The sequence below is a fragment of the Mirounga leonina genome, unplaced genomic scaffold (assembly GCF_011800145.1).
Source record: "Mirounga leonina isolate KUSES-001 unplaced genomic scaffold, KU_Mleo_1.0 Mir_152, whole genome shotgun sequence".
Classification (NCBI taxonomy): Eukaryota; Metazoa; Chordata; class Mammalia; order Carnivora; family Phocidae; genus Mirounga; species Mirounga leonina.
Genome location: NW_023270380.1, coordinates 20,417,413 through 20,438,681, shown reverse-complemented (window position 1 = coordinate 20,438,681; position 21,269 = coordinate 20,417,413). Strand labels below are relative to the sequence as shown.

At 36.0% G+C, this 21,269-nt stretch overlaps 1 protein-coding gene across 1 annotated transcript in view; it reads right to left on the bottom strand.

Moving 5' to 3' along the window:
• DNAH14 (dynein axonemal heavy chain 14) overlaps positions 1 to 21,269 on the bottom strand; it is a 357,723-nt gene that overhangs the window by 120,523 nt on the left and 215,931 nt on the right. Inside the window, exons 49-53 of the mRNA XM_035008404.1 lie at positions 16,300 to 16,384; positions 13,398 to 13,627; positions 3,963 to 4,079; positions 1,660 to 1,818; positions 416 to 551 (exon numbers count right to left, since the gene is read on the bottom strand). Coding sequence (XP_034864295.1) covers positions 416 to 551; positions 1,660 to 1,818; positions 3,963 to 4,079; positions 13,398 to 13,627; positions 16,300 to 16,384 — 727 coding nt within the window. The remainder of the gene's footprint in view (positions 1 to 415; positions 552 to 1,659; positions 1,819 to 3,962; positions 4,080 to 13,397; positions 13,628 to 16,299; positions 16,385 to 21,269) is intronic.

Genomic DNA, 21,269 nt, shown 5'->3' with positions numbered 1-21,269 from the left:
AACATTCCTCATTTAAAGGAATTAATCTAGGTGTAAATACTTCGGAAAAGTACAGATTTTCTTCTTCACTTCTCTTTGGAAGAATTTTGCATTTTTACATAACAGGTTTGCTTTTTAAAACAAGGCACATTTAGGGGCGCCTGGGTGGCTCAGTCGTTAAGCATCTGCCTTCGGCTCCGGTCATGATCCCAGAGTCCTGGGATCGAGCCCTGCGTCGGGTTCCCTGCTCTGTGGGAGGCCTGCTTCTCCCTCTCCCACTCCCCCTGCTTGTGTTCCCTCTCTCGCTATGTCTCCCTCTGTTAAATAAATAAATAAAATCTTTAAAAAAAAAAAAAATAAAACAAGGCACATTTATATGTTAAAGCAAACTTTTTTTTTTTTTACCAGACAAATCAAATTTAACGTTTAAATATACAACCTTGATTTTTTAATTTCATTGTATAGTAGGACTTCTCCTAAGATGGAGCCATATTTCACATCCAGTGCTCCAGGGCCCTCCAACTTCTGAAGCATTTCATTAATGGCACTGGTTTTCCCAACAGCAGGGTCTCCTGAGGTGAAAAAAAGACATTAGGTTAGATTTATAGCCAAGGAAATGAATAGATGCTAACATATTAAGATGAACCAGTAACATTTTATTTGAAAACTGCATGAAAAATACGGATTCTTTTCTCCCTTTTTTATTTTTTTAAAAATTTTTATTGTTATGTTAATCACCATACATTACATAATTAGTTTTTGATGTAGCGTTCCATGATTCACTGCCTGTGCATAACACCCAGTGCTCCATGGTTAAGATTTGGGTAAATCAGGAAGTAAATACGAAATCCTCTCAAATTATTTACATCTCTTATAAAAGGACAGATTCAGAGTTAACCATTATTTTTAACTGAACGCTCATTTATGCCTATCGCAAATCTTTTTGCTTATAGCAAACGAAATTCATTTCCCTGAGAATTTTTGCCGGCACCATCTGGGGGAGAGATGTGATGACAAACTACTGCAGGGTCACGACTTTACAATTCACCGGATATTAAGAGTAAGAATTTTCTTAGGCCAAACTGGAGGCAAGGTAGGGATTGTCTGAGAGTTCCAGCCTCATTTTGCCTCAATATGTTCTGTACGGAACTCGGGAGCACTACCATGGCCCCTGGTGATGGGCAACACAGCGTAGGGAGCTGGGAAAGGTAAGGAAGGTGGGGCTGTATTGAATCACTCATGGGGTAATGTTCAAAGACGGAAACCTTTGAGCAATGGGGTGAAGAACTGCGTGTGTAATTTTTTTTTTTTAAATCAGGCAGGTTCTTTTCATTTGTTCCTTGTATGTAATTATGTGAGTACATTTAATCAGACCATCAGGGACCCTCTAAGGCCGTCAGCCCAGAGGCTGTGCAGGCCGTGCGTGCATTGATCCTATAGTTCTACTTCTGGAATTTGTCTCGGAAGGAACAGAAGGATGAAGATTTATAATGTCCTCTACCAGCGAACATGGGGAAATGGGCATTCATATACTGCTGATAAGAATATATATTGATATGGTGTCTAAAGCTTTTCAGGGAATATTTTTTCCCCCAGTTATAAAGTAAAATGTTTAGGCTAAATAATTACTAAGCCTGTTCCTAACTCTATAAATTCTCCTTCTTTAAATCTTCTTAATACCTGTGAGAAGTACAGGGCAGAAATTCTTTAAAAGAAGGCTTATGAGGAAGGAAAGGGACACTGTATCTCTGGTGGCAATATGACTGATGCTCTCTCCAAATTCTGGGATCTTCAAGAGGTTTTCACTTGATCCTTCAGGGTCCACTAGTACTGACGTTCCTAAGGTAAAGTTAAAAAGTTTCAAATGACCTATAGATAAACGTTAATCTTTGAGGTACTAAATACTTTCCGGAAAAGTCTGTACATTGTACAGCTCTGTATAGAGCTGATGCCAGTGCCGGGGGGTCCCTGCTGATCTCAGCAGCTATTCCTTCCACCCACACTCAGCTGGTGAACCAACCCCCCATTCCTCAGACTCTCCCACCGCCCGCACACAATGCCCCTTCTCCTCATCCTTCCCTCCAGCAAAAGGAAGAAAGCAGCTCTCCTGCTGAAGCCTCCTGCAGCCCTTTAGAAGAACTTCCCTTCCTGGGTAAGCCTTCTCCCCCCATTATCTGTCTTTTGTTTCTGTTGATTTTCCGATGTACAAACACTTATGTACCAGTATCTCCGTCTTTTTATTGGTCGACCGACAGGAACTGACATTTATTTAGTAAAAACCAGTTGAATATGGGCAATTTTATATGAAATCAAACACACACACACACACACACACACACACACCCCAAAACTAAACCAAATCTCTCTTGATCCCACAGCTTCTTCCTCTCAGAAGGGCTCCCCACAACAGAGACCTCACTTGCTCATCTTGTAGTCGCTTTTCTAATGTTAGACACACTCACATGGTGCACGATTCTGAAGTATATAAAGGTATGCGATCAACAGTCTCGCTCATTCCTGTATTCTAGAAACTAGGTCCCGTACTGTGTATGCTGGTCAGGAACTTTTAAAAATTGAGTACATTTTAGAGATGAATGTTATCATAGATTTCTTGCTAGTGCTCCAGCAATGGAGATTATGGTCTTTCCAGTCTTTTGCTGAGTTTATAGAATATACCCATGTCATTCTGCACACAGCTTCTCCCATGCAGAGTTGCTGGGTTAGTATAAACTGGCATATGATTTGTAATTTTGATATATATTGACAAGGTGCCTTCCAGTGTTTTCATTCCAAAGCACCGTGTATCACTAATGGCATTTCTGAGAATCTTCCTGGATTCTTACATGAACAAAATGTGGAGTTTTGTTATGTTTTTGTTTCTGGTGCCAGAGACTGGTCTGGTACCAGGACCTCTGATTTACTTTGCACAGGCTCTATTGAAGAAGATATTGTGATGTTCTGACATTTAGATTCCTGTTATAGGTTGGCTTTGAAAGCTTGGGAGGGTTTTAGTTTCTTCTAAGCTTGTTGCCTACAATTAGGATAAGGTGGGACCAGAGGAAGTGGTATCTCAGATTTGGAGATTCCCACAGGAATGGTAAACTAAGATACTGAGTTACATGCATTGGTATTCAGTTGTGTTTTTGTACGTAGTAGTAAAAGCTAAGGATTAAAATAACCAATATAGCACTAACATATGATATACAACTCGGAGGTTTTAAATAAATACAATCACCCACTAATACTTACTGTGACAAATATTATACAATAGAATGCTGGTATAAATTAATTCAAAATTAGAACTTTCTGGATGCTTCGTAATTATGATACCTCTGGTTTTCTGCCAGAAAGTCTTATAACCAACCTTTGAAATTCACTGAGGAGAGAAACCTGACCCCAAAGAAATTCAAGTTAATTTGCATTTATTGAATTTCTTAGATTTGCAAGAACTCTAAATGAAGCTTGATCATTAAGTTCCTGCCTCAAGCTTCAACCAAGCTCTTGTGGTACAGCAATTTTCTGTATCTTTGTTTTCTATAAGTATGCAGAAGATTGAGAATAAGAACAATGAGGCATTTATGGATATTTGTGAAGGTATGATTCTTCTTTTCTAATTAGCTGTTTCTTTTATAATCAAGTGTAGTTCTTACATATATGCTTTTCCTATTTTAAAAGAGGTCCTCTCCCTTTTCTGCTTTCAATAACCACAGCTAATTAAAATACTAAATATTTCTACTAGTAAAACTTTCAATGAGCTATAGTTTTAAAATGCACAATTGACTCAATCAAATAGATTCCAGTTTCTCAGAAAGCAATACTCAGGGGTTATTTTCTTAAAGGCATGCTTCATAAACATAGATCTAAACTGGTTCTGCACAAACTTGGAACAGATCAATCTTCAAAGTTGCTGATATAACTTTTATATATAAAGTACTCTCAACATTTTAGAAAAGTTAGAGTATGATTCTTGTAATTCTTCTTACCTTTTTGAATTAGTGTCTGAATACTAGGAAGTAATTCTGACCATGGTATGAATTCGCATTGCTGTAAATCCACAAAATAGCCAAAGATAGAACGTTTACCGGATGGTAGATTGATGCCTACATTTGAAAATGAAAAATAAATAAATCCAGTAAGAAAGGTTCATTTATGGAATGTTTCATTGATGATATGATCTCTATGTGAAAAATCTGATTGTTGAATCAGAAATAATAACTATTCACCAAGGGTATATCATCCTTTTTTTCCTTCTGATCTTTAATTGCATAAAAATGTCTTTTTATATCCAGAAAGCAAGGTGAATCATGATCTGATATCCTTTGAAATCTTACCCAGAAGTTCTGCTTATTATCACGTGTTGGATATCATTAAATGACAGTGATATACTGGTTTTAGTCAAACCAGTGTATTAGATAACTTTGCCACTTATTTGTAAAGCACATTTGTTTTTCCATTATAAAAGTAATAAATTTTCTTAATAGATTCCAAAAAATACAGAACAATAAAAGCAAAAGAATTTAGTCATGGCTTCACCATATGAAGATAATAGTGTGAATATCTGATACAGTTCTTTGAATCATTTATAAAATTTTTATATACCAGAAAATTCATTTTTGGGGAGTATACAGATCTAGGAGTTTTTTGCTGCCTGAATGTATTTTGTAATCACCATAATGGATGAGATAACAGAACAATCCTAAAACCCTAGAACAACTCCCTAGTGCTACCCCTTTTGTCTTCTGTCCTAACCCCTGGTAACCACCCATCTGGGTTGTTTTGTTTGTTTGTTTTGCTGCTACTGAGTTGTAGGAGTTCTATCTATATTTGGGATACTAGACCACATATATGGTCTGCAAATGTTTTCTCTGCTCCATAGGCTGCCTTTTTATTCGGTTGTTTCCTTGGCTGTGCAGAAGCTTTTCAAGTTTGTGCAGTCCCATTTGCTTATTTTTTGCTTGTGTTGCCTTTGCCAATTCCAAAAAATCATTGCCGAGACCAATGCCAATTCCTTCTAGGAATTTTATAGTTTCGGGTCTTACATTTACATCTTTAATCCATTTTGAGTTAATTTTTGTCACTGGGGTGAGATAGGGGTCCAACTTCATTATTCAGTTTGCATGCGAATATCCAGTTTTCCCAATTCTGTTTATTGAAGAGACTATCTTCTTGGTGTCTTTGTCAAAAATTGGTTGGCTCAGGGCCCCTGGGTGGCTCAGTCAGTTGGGCATCTGACTCTTGGTTTTGGCTCAGGGCATGATCTTGCAGTTGTGAGATCGAGTCCCGCAATGGGCTCTGTGCTCAGCGTGGAGTCTGCTTCAGCTTCTTTCTTCCTCTCCCTCTGTCCCTCCCTGCTTGCCTGTGTGCTCTCTCTCCCTCTCTCTCTGAAGTGAATAAAATCTTTTAAAAAAATTGGTTGGGTATACGGGCATGAGTTTACTTCTAGACTCTATTCTGTTCTATTGGTCTATGTGTCAGTTTTCAATGCCAGCACCATACTATTTTGATTTTTATTGCTTCGTAATACGGTTTGAGATAAGGAAGCGTGATGCCTCCAGCTTCGTTCTTCCACAGGATTGTTTGGCTCTTCAGTCTTTTCTGGTTCCATATGAATTTGAGGATTGTTTTATCGATTTTTGTGAAAAATGTCACTGCCATTTTAATAGGGGTAGCACTGAATCTAAGATGGCTTTGGGTAGTATGGACATTTTAACAATATTAATTCTTTCAATTCATAAGCACAGACTATTTATTTGTGTCTTCTTTGATTCATTTCATCGATGTCTTGTAATTTTCAGTGTACTGATCTTTTATCTCCTTGGTTAATTCATTCTTAGGTATTTTATTTTTTGATGCACTTATAAATGGGACTATTTTCTTAAACTCTTGTTCAGCTAGTATATTGTTAGTGCATAGAAACACAAGTGATTTTTGTGTGTGATTTTGAATCCTGCAACTTTACTGAATTTATTAGTTCTAAAAGTTTTTTGGTGGACTCTTCAGGATGTTCTGTATAAAAGATCATATCATCTGCAAGCAGAGACAATTTTTCTTCTTCCTTTCCAATTTGGATGCCTTTTACTTCTTTTTTTTTCCCATTCTTTTCAAAGATGTTTTATTTATTTTCTCTCATCTTTTTTTTTTTTTTTTTTTTTTTTTTGTATTATGATAAGTGCCCTCCTGACTCCCCATCATTGACCTCCCTCTGGTGACCATCAGTGTGTTCTCTAGAGTTAAGAATCTATTTCTTGGCTTGTCTCTCTCTCTTTCCATGTGTTTGTTCGGTTTCTTAAATTCCACATATGAGTGAAATCATATGGTATTTGTCTTTCTCAAGACTGACTTATTTCACTTAGCATAATATGCTCTAGGTCCATCCATGTTGTTGCAAATGGCAAGATTTCATTCTTTTTTATGGCTATGTAACAGTCCATTGTATGTATATACCACATCTTCTTTATCCATTCTTTATCCAGCTGATAAACACTTGGGTTGCTTCCATATTTTGGCTATTGTAAATAATGCTGTAATAACCACTGGGGTGCATATATCCCTCTGAATTAGTGTTTTTGTATTTTGGGGGTAAATACCCACTAGTGTGATTACTGGATCATAGGGTAGTGCCATTTTTAATTTTTTGAGGAACCTCAGTACTGTCTTCCACAGCGGCTGCACCAGTTTGCATTTTCACCAATGATGTACAAGAGTTCCTCTTCTCCACATCCCAGCTGACATTTGTTGTTTCTCGTGTTTTTGATTTTAGCCATTCTGACTGGTGTGAGGCGGTATCTCATTGTGGTTTTGATTTTCATTTCCCTGATGACGAGTGATGTTGAGCATCTTTTCATGTGTCTGTTGGTCATCTGTATGTCTTCTTCGGAGAAGTGTCCTGTTCATGTCTTCTGCCCATTTTTTAATTGGATTATTTGTTTTTTGGGTTTGAGTTATATCAGTTCTTTATATATTTTGGATGCAAACCCTTTATCATATATGTTATTTGCAAGTATCTTCTCCCATTCCATAAATTGCCTTTTAGTTTTGCTGTTTCCTTTGCTGTGCAGAAGCTTTTTATTTTGATTAGTTTATTGCTTTTATTTCTCGTCTCAGGAGACATATCTAGAAAAATACTGCTATGCCCATGTCTAAGAGGTTACTGTCTGTGTTCTCCTCTAGGATTTTTACGGTTTCAGGTCTCACATTTAGGTCCTTAATTAATTTTGAGTTTATTATTGTGTATGGTATAAGAAAGTGGTCCAGTTTCATTCTTCTGCACGTGGCTGTCCAGTTTTCCCAGCACCATTTGTTGAAGAGACTCTCTTTTTCCCATTGCATTTTCTTTCCTGCTGTGTTGAAGATGTATTGACCATATAATTATGTGTTTATTATTTTTTTAGAGATTTTACTTATTTGAGAGAGAGAGTTGGGGGGAGGGGAAGAGAGAGAAGGAGAAGCAGGCTCCCCACTGAGCAGGGAGCCCTACTCGAGGCTCGATCCCGGGACCCTGAGATCATGACCCAAGCTGAAGGCAGACACCCAACCAACTGAGCCACCCAGGTGCCCCTAACTGTGGGTTTATTTCTGGGCTCTCTATTCTGTTCTATTGATCTATGTGTCTATTTTTATGACAGTACCATACTGTTTTGCTTACTACAGCTTTGTAATATAACCTGAAGTAAGGTATTGTGATGCTTCCTGTTTTGTTTTTCTTCTCAAGACTGCTTTGGCTATTTGAGGTCTTTTGCAGTTCCATACAAATTTTAGGACTGTTTTTTCTAGCCCTGTGAAAAATGCCATTGATATTTTGATAGGGATTGCATTAAATCTGCAGATTGCTTTAGATAGTAGAGACACCTGAACAATATCTGTTCTTCCAAACCATGAGCATGGAATGTCTTTGCATTTCTTTATGTTATCTTCAGTTTCTTTCATCAGTGTTTTAGAGTTTTCAGAGTACAAGTCTTTTACCTCTTCAGTTAGGTTTATTCCTAGATATTTTATTGGTTTTGGTGCAATTTGAAATGGGATTGTCTTCTTAACTTCATTTTCTGCTGCTTCATTATTACTGTATAGGAATGCAACAGATTTCTGTACATTGATTTTGTATCCTGTGACTTTACTGAATTCATTTATCAGTTCTAGTAATTTTTCAGTGGAGTCTTTATAGTTTTCTATATTTAGTATCATGTCATCTGCAAATAGTGAGAATTTTACTTCTTCCTTACCAGTCTGGATGCCTTTTATTTCTTTTTATTGTCTGATTGCTATGGCTGGGACTTCCAGTACTGTGTTGGATAAGAGTGGTGAGAGTGGACGTCCTTGTCTTGTTACTGACCTTAGGGGAAAAGCTCTCAGTTTTTTCACTATTGAGTATGATGTTGGCTGTGAGTTTCTCATAGAAGGATTTATTATGTTGACCTACTTCGCAGTTATTTATTTTTGTTGCCTAATTTTTCTGGCTAGAACTTTCAGTATTATGTTGAATTGGAGTAGTGAGAACCTTTGTCTTATGCCTGATCTTAGAGGAAAAGCTTTCACTCTTTAACCATTGAGTATGATGTTAGCTGTGAGCTTGTTATTTATGGCCTTTTTGATGTTGAGATATGTTAATTCTATATCACATTTGTTTGGCGTTTTTATCATGAGATGATGTTGGATTTTGTCAAATGCCTTTTCTGCATCTATTGAAATAATATGTTGTTAATCTTTCCTTTTTTTTAATGTGATGCATCATATTTATTGGTTTGCATAAACTTAACCATCTTTGCATCCCAAATCCTGCATGATCATAGTTTGTAATTCTTTTAATGTGTTGTTGAGTTTAGTTTGCTCATTTTTGGGGAAAATTTTTGTATCTGTATTCATTAGGAATATTGGCTTGTAGAGTTGTTTTTTTTTTTTTTTTTTTTTTGTGGTGTCATTATCTGGTTTTGGCATTAGGGTAATGCTGCCTTGTAAAGTGACTTTGGAAGTTTTCCTTTGTCTTCAATTTTTTTTGGAAGATTTTAAGAAGGACTGGTGTTAATTCTTCTTCAATGTTTGATAGAATTCACCAGTGAAGCCATCTGGTCCTGGACTTGTGTTTGATGGGAAGTTTTTTTGCTTACTTATTCAATCCCATTACTTGTTTAGGTCTGTTCAGATTTTCTATTTCTTCATGATTCACCCTTGGCAGATTGTATGCTTCTAGGAATGTCCGCACTTATTGTGGGCTATCTAATTTGTTGTTGTATAATTGTGCATAGTACTTACTGTGTTATGATCTTTTGTATTCTTATGGTGTCTATTGCAATGTCTCTTTGATTTCTCACTTTATTAGAGTCTTCTTTTATTTTTTCCTTAATCTAGGTAAAGGTTTGTCAATTTTGTTTATCTTTTCAAAAAAACCTGCTCTTCGTTTCATTGATCTTTTCTATTGTTTTTCTGGTCTCTTTTAATTCATTTCTACTCTGATCTTTGCTATTTCTTTCCTTATGCTAGCTTTAGGCCTAGTTTATTCTTCTTTTCCTTTTTCTTTGAAGTGTAAAGTCAGATTATTTGAGAACTTTCTTTTATCATCATGTAAGCATTTATTGCTATAAAATTCCTGCTAAGAAATTTTTATTGAAACCCATAAGTTATTGCATGCTGCGTTTCCATTTTTGTTTCTCTCAAGGTTTAAAATTTTTTTAATTGATATTTCAGAAGTGTGTCATTTAATTTCTACATATTTTTAATTTTCTAGTTTTCATCAAGGTATTGATTTCTAGTTTCATTCCACTATGGTCAGAAAAGATACTTGGTATAATTTTCAATCTTATTAATTTGTTAAGACTTCTTTTGTGACCTAACATATGATCTATGCTGGAGAATATTGCATTTGTGCTTGAGAAGAATGTGTAGTCTGCTGCTGTTGGATTGAATTCTCTCTATATATCTGGTAGGCCCATTTTCTCTAAAGTATAGCTCAGTTCCAATATTTCCTAATTGATTTTTCTCTCTGAACAATCTATCCATTGTTTAAAGTGGGGTATTAAATTCCCCTATTAATGGACTGGTCTCTATTTCCTCACATCTGTTAGTATTTGCTTAATAAGTTTAGGTACTGTGATGTTGGGTACATATACATTTACAGTTGTTATATCCTCTTGATGAATTGACTCCTTTATTATCACTTAACGACCTTGTCTGTTCTTACACTTTTTGACTTAAAGTCTATATTGTCCAATATAAGTATAGCTTAGCTACACCTCTCTTTCAGTTTTCCATTTGCATGGAATATCATTTCCCGTCCCTGCAATTTGAGCTTCTGTGTGTCCTTGAATCAGAAGTGAATCTCTTGTAGGCAGCTCTTGTTTTAAAAATCCATTTATATACTCTATATCTTTTGATTGCAGAATTTAATACATTTACTTTTAAAGTAATTTTGAAAAGCAAAAAGACTAATGTCATCTGATTGTTTTCTGGCTGTTTTGTGGTTCCCTTGTTCCTTCTTCCTCTCTTCCTTTGTGAACTGATGATTTTTCCTAGTGGTATACTTTAATTTCCTTTTCTTTATCTTTTGTGTATCTACTGTTGGTTTTTGGTTTGTGGTTACCATGAAATTTACATAAAACATCTTTTAAGCTGATAACAAGTTAATATCAATCACATGCAAAAACGCTTTTACCCTCCACTCACACTGTATGTTTTCCATGTCACAATTTATCTCTCTTTATACTGTGAATCCATTACACATCTAAGCAGCTATAGTAATTTTTAATGTTTTTGGGTTTTAATTTTTATACTAGAGTTAAGTGATTCATACACCACCATATTACAGTATTAGAGCATTTGAGTTTGACTATATACTTACTTTTACCAATGTGTTTTATAATTTCATATGTTTTCCTGCTTCTAATAAACATTTTCACTTCAGTTTGAAGAACTCTTTTTAACATTTCTTGTAGGGCAGGTCTAGTGGTGATGAACTCCCTCAGCTTTTGTTCATTTGGGAAAGTCTTTATCTCGCCTTCATTTTTTTTTTTAAAGATTTTATTTATTTGAGAGAGAAAGAAAGAGAACAAGCAGGGGGAGCAGCAGGCAGAGGGAGGGGAGAAGCAGACTCCTCACTGAGCAGGGAGCCCGATGCAGGACTTGATCCCAGGACCCTGGGATCATGACCTGAGCTGAAGGCAGACGCTTAACCAACTGAGCCACCCAGGCACCCCTCAATTTACTAATTCTTTCTTTGATGGTCCCAAGGGTAGAGTTCATCTGGTCTACTGACTCTTTCACTTGAATGACTACAGAATTTCTATCTGGTCCTTTTTCATAGCCATATGTTCTATTTTCATTTCCAATATTTTTTTTTCCTTCATATATGCTTATTTATTTAAAAAATCTTTATCTTTCAAAAAAGAACCCTAAATACATTTATATTAAAGTCTGTTAGGCTATAATAATTTCACCTAGAATGAATTAATTTAATGATAGGTGATTCTATTGGTAGACTTTCTTAGTATTAATTATTTTGTGTTTTACAATTTAGTTCATAGGATGACCAGGATGACTACAAGTGGGAGGTTTCTGGACTCCCTTTTTTCTCTTCTCATTTCCATTCTGATGGTTTTGTACTTTTTACGATTGTGACCACCTGCCTCTCCTTTCATTCCTACACCTCGTCTCAAACTAGCTTTTCTATTGGTACTTCAGATGACAAAACAAAATTTCATATTCATCATTTTAAGATAAACAATCTAACATGATGTATAATTTATTGTCTTGTCTTTAGGTTCACAGGGAGAAGAAATAATGGAATTTGAGGTATTTCTGCCTGACAAATAAATCAGGCAAGTTTGTTTATCTTAGGAGTTAGCAATACCCAGTTGAATCACTAAGTTCAACAACAAATTAACATGCAATGCTTTGATATTAAAAGTTAATTTCTGGGGCACCTGGGTGGCTCAGTCAGTTAAGCATCTGCCTTTGGCTCAGGTCATGATCTCAGGGTCCTGGGATCGAGCCTGGCAACGGGCTCCCTGCTCGGTGGGGAGTCTGCTTCTGCCTCTCCCTCTGCCTGCCACTCTCCCTGCTTGTGCTCTCTCTCAAATAAATAAGTAAAATATTTTTTAAAAAGTTAATTTCCCGGGCACCTGGGTGCCTCAGTTGGTTAAGCGACTGCCTTCGGCTCAGGTCATGATCCTGGAGTCCCAGGATCGAGTCCCATATTGGGCTCCTTGCTCAGCAGGGGGTCTGCTTCTCCTTCTGACCCTCCCCCCTCTCATGTGCTCTCTCTCTCTCATTCTCTCTCTCAAATAAATAAATAAAATCTTTAAAAAAAAAAAGTTAATTTCCCATGATTCACTGTATCAATAACTAATGAAGTACTGTATGGTGACTAACATAACAACAACAAAAAGTTAATTTCCATAGGAAATAACATAAGACTTTGTGATCAAAGATATCTTAAGTAGAACTTTTACAAATAATTTCAAAAGGATACTTTAAGAGTTAACATCACACAAACTGGTCAAATCTGTACTTTTGGTAAATATTTTTAGCTCTCATCTTTATTTAACAAAGTTCTTTTAAATACATTCATGTTCACTATTTTGTGTCTTTTTGGTCCCTGCACCAAGGATCTCTTCATCTGTTCCAAGTTCCTTTAATCAATAACAGCTAATTGGGAAGGCTTACCATTCCAGAATATTAGAATAGATTACATTTGTTAGAACTGACTCAAAAAACACATATAATAAAGAAATCTAAGACTCCATAAAATAATTTTTACAATATTAGTCTTTAAAAAGTAAATGAAGCTACAACCTACAGAAGTTCCTGGTGCATGATGATATGTGTAATACAGATCCAGCTATATGTCTGGTGGGCTCAACTGGGCTGAGACCATAGTTTCAAGGCTTTATCTTTGTTCTTCTGTCTTACTTGTGTTAAAGCTTCCTTAGAAACAAGAATCAACAAGGAATCGAATATACTTCAGTCTCTTTTTGCTGAAGTAAGAGTACTGGAATGTGCTTTTACCTTTAATCTCACATTTTAAAAGATGGGCCTTTTAATTTGAGCCCAACCATAAAGAGTTTCAAACTAATTTTTTAAGGGGGGGGAGGGCAGAGGGAGAGAGAGAATCCATCTCACAACCCTGAGATCATGATCTGACCCAAAATCAAGAGTCAGACCCTTAATTGACTGAGCCCACCCAGGTGTCTCTCTTTTTTTAAAATTTTATCCAGAGATTTATATTGGCTCTGACAAAGTATCTGTGTTTTTTTTTTTAAGTAGGCTCCACACACAGCAAGGGGCCCAACATGGGGCTTGAACTCATGACCCTGAGACAAGACCTGAGCTGAGATCAAGAGTCGGACTGAGCGGCTGACTGAGCCACCCAGACGCCCCCAAACTAATATTCTAAAGTAAGCATGATTATGACTGCTTCCCCCAGAACTTACCTATATGTGGATTGCTTTCAAATAATTCATGCACAAGGTTGTCAAAATCGTAGGTCACTCTGGCAGGAGTATCAGGCTCGTGGCTCGAATACAGTACTGTGTCATCTTCATGCTCATCCTCACGCTTTAAAGTTCCTCCAAACGCCCAAGTAAATGCAAACACGAAGAGCTTTTGAAGCATAATTTTTAATTTATCAGGATTCTTCTCCAGATACCATGTATTTTCAGCTCTGGGGCAGACACATGTGGAAGGGTGAGAGTTAAAATTTTTAGAAGGAAGTTCAGTGATTTCAATATCATGTCAAAGTTTCATTATTAAAAATTGTAATACAGTTAGGTGTTGACATAAATGTTTTAAGGTTAATGTACAATTTTCATTGATAAGTCATGTAAATTATACACTGCTACTATTTTTAAGGTACCATTTGTATAAGAGATTTGTAGTCAACCTTTATTTCATTTATTTAGTACAAATGATTCACTTTTATTTATTAGATCAGTTTATTAGTTGAGAGTTTACCTATCTTTTGGGAGAGGATCTGGTCTCTCTGTACAAAAACATAAGTGAATAGTCCCTCACTCTGTATTCCTCTCAACCAAGTTCTAGAGGCTGATCTAGTTCTACCTGGCTAAAGCCAGGCCCTGTGAGTCTGAGAGTCTCGTCCGGTCTGGGTCAGCAAGGTCACCCTGGTCTATGGACCCTGAGGCTCTCTAGTGACAGCGTTGATGCTGATGGACTGAATGAGAGGTCTGAGCTTGATTTCAAGGCATTTAAAATAGTTCAGGATTTATTGGCAATCCTGAATGTCCAATGCACATGTACCATTCTATTTAAAATTTCTAGTCATGTGTGATAGTTCATTCAGCAAATATTTACTGAATTCCTACTATGTATCAGCTCCCCAGGACAAAGTGAACATGACCCCTTCTCTCCACAAGAACATGAATGCTAAGCCACGATGTGAGTAAGGAAGGCAGTCACATGTGCTGGGCGCCTCGGTGGTAGAGGGGACTGCGTCAGCCTGCGGGAGGCAGGGACAGCCTCCGGGGAGAAGTGACAGGTGATCGGGGACGTGAAGACTGAGTGAGATTTGGCAAAATGTAGGAGGATTAACATTTCCAGCACAAGGAACACATGTGCCACGACCAGGAAGTCAAAGGATCAAGGCTGGTTTGAGGAACTGAGACAAGAAGTTGGAGTCGGTGCAGAGGTCGGCTTTCATGCTCTACAAGGCTTCTGTCCTTCCATTCTGAGTGTAATGGGAAGGCATGAAATGCTGATAAAAAAGAAACATTCTAATTTGTTATTTATTTATTGTAGTGTATGTTTCTTTAAAAACCGAACATCTGCGGGGCACCTGCGTGGCTCAGTCGGTGAAGCCCCCTCTGCCTTCAGCTCAGGTTATGATCTCAGGGTCCTGGGATTGAGTCCCGCATCGGGGTCCCTGCTCAGTGAGGAGTCTGCTTTTCCCTCTGTCTCTCCCCCCTGCTCATGCTCTCTCTCTCCCTCTCTCTCTCTCTCAAATGAATACATTTTTAAAAACCTTAAAAAAATTGAACGTCTGCATATAAATACCAGGAGACAAGTACACGCATATTAATCGCAGTAGAATTTGTCATAACAAAAACTGAAAACAACATATATGTCCATCAACAGGTTTATACAATGGACTAGTAGACAGCAGTGAAATGAAGAATCCCTACATGCACAATGAATTAATCATAGAACACTGAACAAAAAAATGTAAGTCACCCAAGAACACAGTGATTGCATTAAAGTTTGAAAACATGTAAAGGTGAAAAGTACGTTGTTCAGAAATGTACTGATAAATACAAAATCCAGGCTGGTAGTTACCTCAGATGATGGGATGGCATAAGATCTGGAGAGATACACAGGGGACCTCAAAGATAAATCACAAGTGTTTTCTAGAGCTATGTGGTGTGTACAGGGATGTTTGTATACCGTTTGTATATTGCACATACTTTACAAATATTCTTTTATGGCTACTCACCATTTAACAAAAATTTACAATAATGTATAGCTGTCATGTTGAGAATGGACTAGAAGAACTGGGAAAACCAACTGGGAGGCTCTTGCAACAGGACAGGTAGGAAACAGTGAAGGTTTGGGCAGGATGCGGACAGTGAAAATGCGGACAAGAGGGGGAATCAAAGAGGGAGTTGACAGAGTAAAAACCGCATTTAAATGTTCTGTCATTTATTTTTTTTTCAAAGATTTTATTTATTTGACAGAGAGAGAGAGAGAGGGAACACAAGCAGGGGGAGTGGGAGAGGGAGAAGCAGGCTCCCGGCTGAGCAGGGAGCCCGATGCAGGGCTTGATCCCAGGACCCTGGGATCATGACCTGAGCCGAAGGCAGATGCTTAACCAACTGAGCCACCCAGGCATCCCCAAATGTTCTGTCATTTAAAAGAAAATGTGACATGAATGTGTCAGGGCCTTGTAATGGGATGCAGGAAGGCCTCAACAGTGGCTCTATGTACCAGGCACTACTGTAGACATGTAGCACATCACATAATTATTCTAGTTTTATAAATGACAAAATCAAAGCTTAAAAATATTTAGTAACTGGCTCAACATTTCTCAGGTCATAAATGGCAGATTCATGAAATAAATTCATGCCAATTTTATTCCTTTCTCAAATATGTACAGAGTCTGCACAGATGTATTCATATTATCCAATTTACTTAGCATCAAAATCTGGTGAACTCGCATTAGATACACAAGGGCTCTATTTAAGCTGCAGTAAGATAAATTTAAGTGAATTTTGATATTATAAGTCACAAAGGTCCTGGTTTATTGACGGGTAATCCTGAGCTTGCTTGAGGGTCTGTCACTTAGTAGGTACTTAAACAGTTGTCTGTTGAATGAAGGTAACTGACCTCTTTTTTATACTCTTGAATTTGACAGAAACTTTTGAATGTGAAGAACTTTTCTCCTCAGTTGAAATGTCCTTCAAATCTTCACCTAAAAGGGAAGAGTTTTTTTTCACAGTGAACAACAGACCCCAAATTTACCTGGTAACTTAGTGAGGTTTAACCTTCAACATTGTTTCATTTGTGAATTGTCACAGAACATCTTTCTTTCATGCATTATCACGTAGGTACCTTATCAGACCAAAGTGGGAGTTACCTTTCTAAGAGAAGAGGAGCAGAGAATGTACCTGCAATTGTCTGAAGTGATTCTAATCTATTTAAAGCATAAATCGACATACTTTTTTCTTCATTCTATTCTAGCAACTTTTTTGTAAGTTGGATCGTTCCAACATGAAAACTTTAGGACATTCAGGTAACTACCTCCAAAAGTGGTGTACATTACAAACTAAATAGTAAATGGGTCCTAATGAAGTGAAGGATTAGAAAAGAAAGCTATGTAATTTCAAATAATGAATTTACTAAAACAAACATCAAACAGGTGCACTTTAGGCAGGTTGTACCCATGTCCCTCCTACCCCTGTCACCCACCTGTTCTGTCCGGTCATGCACGCCACAGAGGAACAGAGAGAGTGAGCGATTACTCATTCTTCCTTTTAGCTTATTTTCTCTTTTATAATGTTTGTTTTCTTTATATTAAAATAATATAGGCTTCTTGTAGAACCTATCACTCTATAATTCTACCACACATAGGTTAACAAATGATTAAATGTTGATGCATTTCATTATGGTCCTTTATATAAATACGTAATATTTAAATAAAGTATTTTAAAATTTAAACCCAAACCAAAAGTGAAGAAGAGTTGGCTTCTCATCCTGCTTTTTAAGTGTGTCTTCGTGTCTCCCACTGAAACGTGACATGGCTGCACTATGCTGTTTTATAATAAATAACTTGCTGTTTTATAATAAATAACGCTGCTATAAAACTCCTTGTGCATAAATCTGTACACTTCTGTGATTATTTCTTTATAATGAATTTCTAGAATGAGAGATTCTAGGGCAAATACATGGATATTCTTGACATATATTGCCAGATGGCTCTCCAAGAAAGGCTGAATCAATTTATACCTTGAATAGCTTCTGTGAGAGTTTATATGTTAATACATTCTAGCTGTTGATGTGTTTTCCCCATTCAAAAATCTCTGTATTAGATGAAAATTTTATGCCATTTTCAAATAAATGCTCTTTTCATTATCTGTAAGGCTAAACATTTTCTTAAGAACTTTAAGTTTCATTTATCGGAAATTTTCGTAGTTGTGAGAAGACCCCTGTGACCAGGTGGCGTTTGTACTGGCCTCCCCTCTATCCTTCCAGCCCCTTGTGCCATATGCCACAGACACAACTGGAACTCAACAGTTATTTATAAACCAGTGAGTTTTATGTTATTGTGCCGGATTCACAGATAAATGTTACTCTTGGAGCTATAGGGTCTCTCTTTGTGTCTGTCTGTCTGTTTATGTGTCTGAACAGATAGATATATGCCGTGTATGGATAACATTTTTCTGTATCTAGATGATATTGTCAAAATTAATTTATAAAAGATCTCTATTAATTGGCTTAAAGAAAAATAAGCTTTAATATCAAGAATGAGCTTATGTGAAACTAAAACTTAATTTTCTTTCATCTGCTAAAAAGAAAGTTTTCTGGGACTATTGATTTGTTCTTGATAGGATTATATGAGGTTTTTCTTTTTTCTTTTCTTTTTTTTTGAGGTTTTTCTTTACCTTTTAAGTAATCTGCCTAGAAAACAATGATTGCTGTTTTACCAAAATAATCTACAGGGATTCATGTTGTTTTTATCAGGTCTTTGATTACTTAAGAAAACTGAGTCTTCTCTAGTATAAGAGCTAAGTTTTTTAACAACTATGTAACTTTTTGTATTTGCCTCAATTCTTTGTCACTTTGGTTAAATTAATAACTAAATATGAATTTCACAGTGATACAATCCTCTTTGATCAAGTATTTTAAAACTTTGTGAAATTTCTGATAAACTTCCCCCAAATCAAATTCTAAAGGAAGTCTTTTTGACTTTGAAATAACTTTGAGATTTTCAAGAAGGTCCCTGGACAAATTCAAAAGATTTACTATCTCTCCCTATAAAAGAGAGATTTTTCAACTAATTAGGCTTATTTGAAATATTAAATTACACAGAAAGCATTCTCAAATAAAAGTGATACTAAATTTTCTTTAGGTTATATATAAAAAGATGTATGTTATTAATGTAAATATTCTAAAAATTGTATGAAATTCCTACAAATCTGGTGTCTTAGTATAATGTTATCAATCATTTAGTTATTTTTAAATTAAGATATCACAAAAATAATCAAATCTCCTTGTCAATTGCATTATAATGAACTCTCATCAGATCTTTAACCAGAGCTGTTTTTAAGTCTTTTGTCACTTAGACAGTTGTTTTCCTCTAATGCTTCATGTTCCAGAAGAGCTGCAGAAAAGACTACTGAGGACAGGGCTCTGATACTGAACTAAGAATTTACAGAACTCTAACAAAAAAACTTACAAATTCATAAAACCGATACCAAAAGATCAAGATCAACAACAATTAATTACACAGAACTAAATGAACTGATGAGGATGGTTATAATTTTTATGACTTTTTGTTTAAAATATTTTTGGTTCTTTTATGTTTTGTTTTTTCTGACTTAAAACCCTTTTTTATAAATTGGGAAAATACAATTAAAATCTGAAAGACAACAGAAAACTGTTGAAATGGTAAAAGAAGGAAAACCATGAGAATAAAACTTTATGAAAAAAAGCAATTTTTTCCTTTTATTTTTATCGTATTTATATGAAAAGATGGATGTTAACTGAACCTAGTGTAGTAATCATTTCACAATAGATGTAAATCAAACCATCATGCTGTATGCCTTAAACTTATTCAGTGTTGGATGTCATTATTTCTCAATAAAATTAGACAATAAATGTCAAATCATCAAAAAAAAAATTTTTTACAACGATTGTGGATTTGACAATTTCCTATAATTCTGTCAGTTTTTGATTTAAGTATTTTGAGGGCATGTTGTTAATTGCATAAATGCTCATAACTGTGTACTTTCTTATTGGATAGTTACAATTACACCAACACAAAATGCCCCTTCCTTTGTCCCTTCAATGTTTTTAGCTTACAACTCCTCTGGCCTCCTATTACTATTGCCAACCCATATATAGATGAATATGTACATATAACACATATGTACAAGTACAGCTAATGGTTTTCTTATATATCTTTCCCATTACTCTTTCTTTAATAAAGATTTTATTTATTTGAGAGAATGAGTGGGGGGGAGGGAGGAGCAGAGGGACAGGGAGAAGCAGACTTCCCGCTGAGCAGGGAGCCCGATGCGGGGCTTGATCCCAGGACCCTGGGATCATGACCTGAGCTGAAGGCAGACGCTTCACCGACTGAGTGACCGAGGCGCCCCCATTACTTTGTTTTCGATCTTCATTTCATTATGATTTAAGTGTGTCTTTTATAGTAGGGTTGAAAAATCAAATTTGAGAATCTTTATCTTCATCGCAATCAGTGACATATTTGGTATTGTTTGTCATTTTATTTGAAGTGTTTAAACACGCTGTTTCCCCCTTTTCTTAAATTTCATTATTTTGATCACTGTTTCTGTTGATCTGTTTTACCTCCATAGTACGAGTTGTACATTTCACAAAAAATACTCATTGTACAATAGTCACAGTATATAAAAAGTATAAAACCTGAACAGTAAGTGTTTTTTAAGACTCCCTCTGGGTTGAGCTATGAAGCATTCCTAATACATCCACAGACCTCTGTCTGCAGATTTCAGGTCACATTCTAGCTGTTTCCTGCAGACATTGCTACGAGGCTGAAGTTGTTGTTTATTACTGTCATGAGCAATGAAAATAATTTCAGTAGTATGTATCCCTAAAATGTATACAGTTTCACTTTATAGGATTTTAAAAATCTATATATGTGGTGTCAAATGTATGTACTTTAACAGTTTGCTTATTCTACTCATTAGGTTTGTGGAGCATCATGTGTGTTGATACATGTAGGTTTTAATCCATATACTTTATACATTCTGGCTAATAATATTTTGTTGGTTATATGTGTTACAATCTGGGGCTTGTCTTTCAAACTTTTGATGCTTGAGAAACACAGTCTTAGTTTTTCTATAGAAAAATACACCAATCTTTTTCTGAAATTTTGTATCTTAGAAGCCCATCATTGATTCAATATCATGAACACATTCTATTATATTTCCTTCTAAAAGTTCTCCAGTGTCATTTTTTTTCAATTAGTCACTTTAATCTACCTGAGACTTACTTTGTTTTTGTGTATAATGTGAGGCAACAAGCTCTTTTTTAAAAAATATAGTCAATCCAACACAATTTACTAAAATGTTTATTCTTATTGAGCTGTTGAGCTACTTTTGTTATTTATTTTGTCTAAATCATCTCTGTTTTTCATTAATAGTTTTTCTCAGCCTATATTATACATTAGATTGTTTTCTGGCTTCCATTTTTGTTGTTGAAAAGTCTCTTGTTAATCTAGTTATGATGCCGTAGTAGGTAATCTGTCCTTTTTCTCTACCTTTCAAATGTATTCTTGTCTTTGGTGCTCTGTAGTTTCATGACGGTAAATGTAGGTGAGTGCTTCATTTTATTTGTCTTGCTTGAGATTTGTTTCACCTTCTGTACTGAGAATACATCTATTTTACCAGTTCTGGAAAATTCTCACCCATTTACTTTTTGCATATAGCCTTTTCCTCATGATTTTTCTGGAACTTCAAACAAATGTATGTGAGAATTTCCCTATCTTTGTGCCATCTTTTTTATACCCTGGTTTGCTCACTCCCTTTTCAGCATTAGATAAAACTAAGTCAGTATTAGCCCATCCGCTCAGTTTTCCGTTCAGTGACTACATGTGT